This window comes from Sinocyclocheilus grahami, unplaced genomic scaffold (genome assembly GCF_001515645.1).
Source record: "Sinocyclocheilus grahami isolate Dianchi unplaced genomic scaffold, SAMN03320097.WGS_v1.1 scaffold25.1, whole genome shotgun sequence".
NCBI lineage: Eukaryota > Metazoa > Chordata > Actinopteri > Cypriniformes > Cyprinidae > Sinocyclocheilus > Sinocyclocheilus grahami.
In genome coordinates this window covers 4,619,075-4,625,858 of record NW_015505204.1, presented here as the reverse complement: position 1 = coordinate 4,625,858, position 6,784 = coordinate 4,619,075, and the positions used below count along the sequence as shown (strand labels likewise).

General features: G+C 35.3%; 1 protein-coding gene across 1 annotated transcript; it reads right to left on the bottom strand.

The window, feature by feature from the left end:
• Window positions 1-1,744: 1,744 nt before the first annotated feature.
• LOC107565220 (pentatricopeptide repeat-containing protein 1, mitochondrial-like) lies at window positions 1,745-4,051 on the bottom strand. The gene is made up of 5 exons (XM_016250443.1): window positions 4,046-4,051; window positions 3,286-3,990; window positions 2,733-2,849; window positions 2,389-2,571; window positions 1,745-1,982 (listed from the first exon to the last, which is right to left on the bottom strand). Exons 1-5 carry the CDS (start codon window positions 4,049-4,051, stop codon window positions 1,809-1,811), a joined length of 1,185 nt encoding a protein of 394 aa, XP_016105929.1. The 3' UTR covers window positions 1,745-1,808.
• Between the last annotated feature and the right edge of the window lie 2,733 nt (window positions 4,052-6,784).

Sequence of the window (6,784 nt, the reverse complement as noted above, 5' to 3'; positions counted from 1 at the left end):
CTTGTTAGAACTAATCTGAGAAGATGAAGATCAAAGTCGATCATTGGACAGCCTTTATCAATATAAAAAAACACTGTACTGAATAGCCTTCTGTCTTTCTCACTACAGAGCTTCTGTGTGTTGGACTGACCATTCTTGAAGAATTTAAAGACCAAATATAAACCTTTTGACTGGTTTTTCACTCTCTTTAACACATTTAGAATTGTTTTCATGACACAAGTCACTGGACATGTACCAGACATGTAGCTATTGCATGAAGATATAACACTTACTTTTACTCCTTAATCCTATAAAAGTTATTGTAGAAAATCTTCTCTCTTTGTTCAAAAAATCTCTTGAGTCAAGAAGTTCCAGATGCCAAAATCAGACTTTATTGTTAGAGACAACATCTGACTATCACACTTGCATCTCACACTTATATACAGTCAAAAATTAATCATGCTTTAACAAAATATGCTTTAAGGAGTATACTTGTATAATAGCTTCAGGCAGTTAGAGAGACTGCATGTATAAAACCGAAATAACTGTGCTGGGAATATTGGGGAAATTCCAAACATGAGCTGTATAAAAGTGTGAGATGCAAGTGTAGTCAGATGTTGTGCATCGTGGATTAGTTGTCTCGTCCAATAAAGTCTGATTTTGGCATCGGGAACTTCTTGACTAGAGCCCTTTTTTTCAGTCAGCTTCCACTCTAAGTTACACAGTTCATAACCAATTATCTCAGTTACAGATATTCTTTTTGGCTCATCTTCGAACACTTGCTACAGTTATTTCACTTGCTGCTTTGTAAGGATGGCGGACTGCCAACTAGTCTATTTTTTAAAAACATGTCAAAACATCACATTAATCATTTTTAATTGTACCACAAAGGGATTAAGTGCTAGCTTGTGCTCTCACTGTTTCCACAGAACTGCTTAAGTGAAACATGCAGGGTCACAGTGTAGAGAAAAATCTTCTGTCTTGTGAATGAAGTTCAAGAGGCAGAGACTTTATTGAGCAAAGCATTAAAGTCATGATGACAGACGCTTCTTCTGATCTGTCTCTGATGGTCAGGTCTCAGTTAAATTTTTTTTTACATGGTCATGCAATTTCTTATAAGTTTCACCACACCTATTGGCCACAGTTAAATAACACTTGCACATGTTTTTATCCTAATTGTGGAATCCCGCCAGGTGGTCTATTTTTTAACCTCAACCTTTAATTCAGTCTTTTCTGGGGACCAAACATCCCCAGGGGACATACTGTACATGTTACACATTCTGATGGAAGTTTAATAAATAAACAAACTGCTTTGTTGTAATCATTTGCTGTTTAATGGAAATCACCTGTGATTACAGATACTGTTAAGACAGAAATTACCTAGAATTGCAGTCTGTTTAGTGGCCACAGACACATTTGGTTTTGAAGTAATTACTTACAGTCTTATATCATTCTTTCTAATAACTTCTTCTACAACTGCTTATTGTAATTCAGATAAAATAGTACAATAAAATAAAATAGTAGACCTGATGTCTAATGTTTCCTTTCTTTCTTTCAAAGTTAGGAGGCAAATATCCTACAAATTCACAAATTTAGGTAGTATCCGAAATAAAGGTTTGTGTCATTGTATCAACTACTGATTTTGGAATTTTACTTTTTAAGAATGATACAACACAAAAATAAATACAAACATTTATATATATATATATATATATATATATATAAAAAACAATTGTTGCAAGACATATACAAAATATGCCTCAGAAATTCACAGTTAAGCTTAAGAAACTGTCACACAAATTTACTAGTACAACATACAGGAATTTAATTTATTCAGAAATTGTATTTTGTGAGGTGACTCCATCTTGTTCCGTTTCTGGTTTTGGGGATCGATATTTTTCCCAGGGGTGTGGTGTTTCCTGGCCAGGCATGAACTCCAGCCATTGTTTGTAAAAACCACGGAAGCCGTCAATCTTGTCCAGGTATGTGTTTTGTGATTTTAACTGAAGAAAGAAAGATAAAAGGCATAATTAATCCATGGTAGTCCATTACAATCCTGCTCATAGCGCAATAACATGAAAAACATTCACAAAGTACATGCATTTGATTTTACTGAACCTAGATGTGCTTTTAAATTAAGTGAATAAATAATAATTATAAAATAATAATACTTAATTTTTTTTTTATAATTATACTCCTTATAATTTAATAAAAATTTCTTATTTTCTTAATTCATTATATTTCACTTTTCTTACGTTATTTCTATTTATACTTACTGCACAGCCGAAGTACCTGATCAGGTTTATATTTCACTTTGTATTCTGTATATAACTGTGTATGTGACAAATACAAATCTTAAATCTTACATCTTGCTTGATATGAGATTGTCTCATATTTTCAGTTTCTAACCTTGTCATAGGACGGAGGATACTGAGCTGCAAACTCCAGCTGTCTGATGATGACATCATTGGGCGGCACTTGCAGTTCGTGCATGTGTTGAAGAAGTTCATGCAGATAAGCATAGTCCAAACGCTTAGCTGCCTGGCTGATCAGGGCACTGTAAATGTGAGTGTTTGGCACAAGTCCACAAGACTGGAAAAAAAGAATGAATTGATGTAAAAAAGAAAAGAAAAGAAAAGCACCTTCAAATATTTAGAAGAAAGTTGGAAATAGTTGATCACTGTAATAAGAGGAAACCTTAAGTATATTAATAGTGAAAATTAATAATAAAAGGATGATATTTGATTTCATACCTCCATTTCAGTGAGCAACTGCATTGCATCTTTTTGTCTACGGCAAGCCAGAGCAATACTACAGAACGTCTGTTCATTTGCAACCAGCCCTTTGTTAACCATAAGGGCTTTTACAGCCTAAAAAGAAAGAAATCAGTTATTATAATTTTTTTTACATATTTACGTTTATGCATTTGGCAGGCTCTTTTGTAATTGTATTCATTTATTATTTATATTTATGCATTTGGCAGATGCTTTCACCACTTAACTTATATTTCATTCAAGCTATTGGGAGTACAAATTTAAGAATCTGTTTAACATCCGCTGATCCCATGTCCTATGTTAACTGAGACAATCATTTTTTCTTCATGATGGCGCCTCTGCTCATTTGCCCATTCTTTGTTGTCATTGTTAGTGATCGCCAATACTTAAAATGATTTTTCTTTATCAGTATGATAATGAAATTGTAGTGTGGGGTGTTATGCTCATTGAATTAGGCCTGATGAAACTCCAGAGAGATTCTCTGGGAATCAAACTGAAACTTTATGAACAGATGATTAAATGCATTTCTAACCTTAGCCCCATTCAAGTCTCCAGCTTTGGCCACCTTTCTGATCATAATGTTAAAGAATGTCTCATCCAGCGTGACAGCACTCTTTTTGGCCACATTAATCAAACTCTGCACTGATTGGCTGCCGGGTTCCATGACATCAGCCAATAGTGTGATGGTTTTGATGTTGGGTTCCAGTCCATCTTTGGCCATTTTCTCCAAAAAACCTTCAAGGTTTCCAATCAGAGCAAGTCTATTCGAAGCACTGTTCACAGGTCCCAAGGCAACCACACCTGAGTGGCAAGTGCTGGGGTCCAGAAGGTTTGGGAGGCGGGAACTTTGTGATTGACATGTCAGAGAGCCACTTGATGATACAGGCAGCATTTGAGTCTCATTTTGAGATGCGTCTGTTTTGCACTGATCTTTTTCCTTTGGATGGCAGAAATCAGTCTCTTTGGCTTGTCCATGGCTCTGTGTGTGCATGTCTACAAACAGCTCACTCTCAAATGCATCCATATCTAAGGGCTGACACGACATCTCCTCTTTGATTTTTGTCCTACGGCTTTTCCTTCCACTTGTGAGTTTTGGGGTCACTTCCTCTGTTCTCCTCAGTAGTAGTGCAGAAGCCAAACCAGGATCACCTATCCCACAATCCCGTGCTACCCGCAGGAGTATGTTGTAATTCTGAGTGTCTGGTTTTATTCCAATCCTAAACATCTGGTGCCACACCTACAGAATAAATGACAGTTCACCCAAAAATGAAAATTTGTCATCATTCCCTCACCCTCATGTCATTCCACACATATAAAAACCATAATGTTAATCTTCTAAACAAAATTAAGATATTTTCTTGATGAAAGCGTAGAGGTTCCTGTCCCTCCATTGAAAGTCCAGGTAACCCAAATTTAAAGGAGACATATTATGCAATATGTAATATAAGTGTCTGGTGTCCCCAGAATGTGTCTGTGAAGTTTCAGCTCAAAATACTCCACAGATCATATATTATATCGTTTTAAAAATGCCTATTTTGAGTGGAAGCAGAAACACACTGTTTTTCAGGCCCGTCTCTTTAAATGCAAATGAGCTCCTGCTCCCCGCCCCCTTTTCCAGAAGAGAGCTGCGCCATTACAGCGCGGACCTACTAAAAAAACATCTGTTTTGGTCCTGATTATCATGTTTATCACACTGAAATCATGCGTTTTAAACCATGAGTTTAAACTTCTGATATACGGTTTTCTGAGTGCACACATCCGAAGCACACGGACAGAAAGCGGCTGTCACTCACAGCATGTGAGTACTAAACTAAGTTCTCATTCCCACACAAGTTTACATTTAAAACACACACGAGTTACAAAAACAGTCGGTTATGTCTGTGAAGGTAAACAGCTGGGAAATAAATTGCATGTTTATTTTAGATCTGTGTGGCAGCAGCAGCCTAAATAAATCTATAAATCCACTGCTCTCTTGTCTCCTCTGAGGCTGGGACTCTAAATAGTGTTCTGTGCTCGTCTGTGCAGCCAAAGACAGAACAGTTAGCATGTTTTGCTCAAACTTTCACCATGGCATTAGAGCTGGTACACCGTTGTTCGCTTGCGAAATCAAAATGACAGCGCCGTGGGTGGAAACTTACAGATTAAGGGGCGGTAATATTATAATGAGATCCCTTTGCAACGTCACTAGGAGAGCGAGATCAGACGTGCTCGTTTTTTCAGACGCTTGCAGAAAAAGGCTTCCCAAAACAAAGTTACTGGGTTAATCTTTTTCACGTTTCCTTGGTTGGTAGATGCACCGGGGACCTGATTATAGCACTTAAAACCTGGAAAAGTCAGATTTTCATGATATGTCACCTTTAAAAGATTCAAAAAAGTCATAAAGGCATCATTACATTAATTCATATGAACCAAGTGATTTAAACCAAGTCTCGAGAAGTCTTGAGGACAGATTTACATTTGTTAAACACGGAAGCTCAAACATGCATGCAGATTTTTCATTTTTGGGTTAACAATCCCTTTAAGAACTTAAAAACTGTGCTAATAGGTAAGTAAGTAAGATGGTACGTGTGAGTAATATGGATAGAAATTTTGGCAACTGAAAATATTTTGGCTGAAAATGAAATAGTGTCTATTACGATAATAACATTTCACGAAATACACACTAACACCAGAGCTCAGTTCCCTGCTCTGAACCCTATAGAAAATGAGTGGAGTGAACCAAAGAGAAGAAGCACCAACATGGAGCTGGGAATCTGAAGGATCTGGAGAGATGCTGGATGAAGGAATGGTCTCTGATCTCTTGTCAGGTGTTCTCCAAACTCATCAGGCATTATAGGAGAAAACTCAGAACTGTTATCTTGGGAAAAGGACGTTGCAATAATTGGGTGCCAATAACTATGGCTAACGTGAACTAGAGAAAAACATTTATTTCATAAAGTGAGTTTCCCCTACTTTCCATTGTTTTACTTCAATAAAAGGTTAGAATTTTTTTTATTTTTTGAATGAAAGATCAAAAGGATAAACAATGCAGATTTATTTTCACAGCTAGCTTTGCTCATATTTACCAAGGGTGCCAATGTTAGTGGAGAGCACTGTACATGCTTTGCAAGAAAAATCCCACTCTTCCAAAATGAAACTGTTTCTATAAGCGTTATCGTGTTATTGTGAGGCTGGCTTGCAGTTTAATAAAATTATTAAAATAAAACGGCATATATCGGCAAATTTGAAGATTAAACAAATAAGTTCACTATGTTGCTGCAAAATTCTTTGATAATGGCACAAAACAGTCCATATAGTGACCAAGATTATTCCGGTAAACAAATTTGTATTCCCACAATGTTTCTGTTTCAATATTAGACCCTTTTTATTATCTTAAGTGAGATATTAGTGAAAAGATGGGTTACTTGCAATAAAAATAAAACTCATCACGATCAAGGCACATTTAAATCTTTGTTCTGTATTTTCATTCTTTATGATCTCATAAATTCCCTAAATTGAATTCCTCAAATTTAAAATTAATTCACAAAATTACTCTATCTTTCTCTTCACATGCACAGTATTTAAAAAGAACAGCTGTCTGATTTTCTTTTAAACTTTTAAAACATAATACTCCTCACACAAATAATATACAAGAATAAGAAAAATAATTACAAGTATTTAATTGAATTTAATCTGATTTTGGACACTTAATACATTTGCAGTTGAATGAAATATACTGCCGTTTAAATTTATATTAAATGCAATTATTTGAATGTAAGAATGCTTTTCTGAAGTATGTATTTATACTCTGATATATTAATTAATATAAACAATAAATTAAAGGCCTATAACTTATCAATTTAAATATATGTTAAACATAATTTCTACTGATATATGTTTTGATGAAGCTAAAATTTAATCATAAACAAAGTTTTGCTCACTCAGTGTATTTTTGATTTTACAGCTGGATAATTTGCTTGCAGTAACACGAGATAGCTTGATTTAAAACTTTGAATTGAATAAAAAATGACAAGGAGATTAAGCAGTTAATT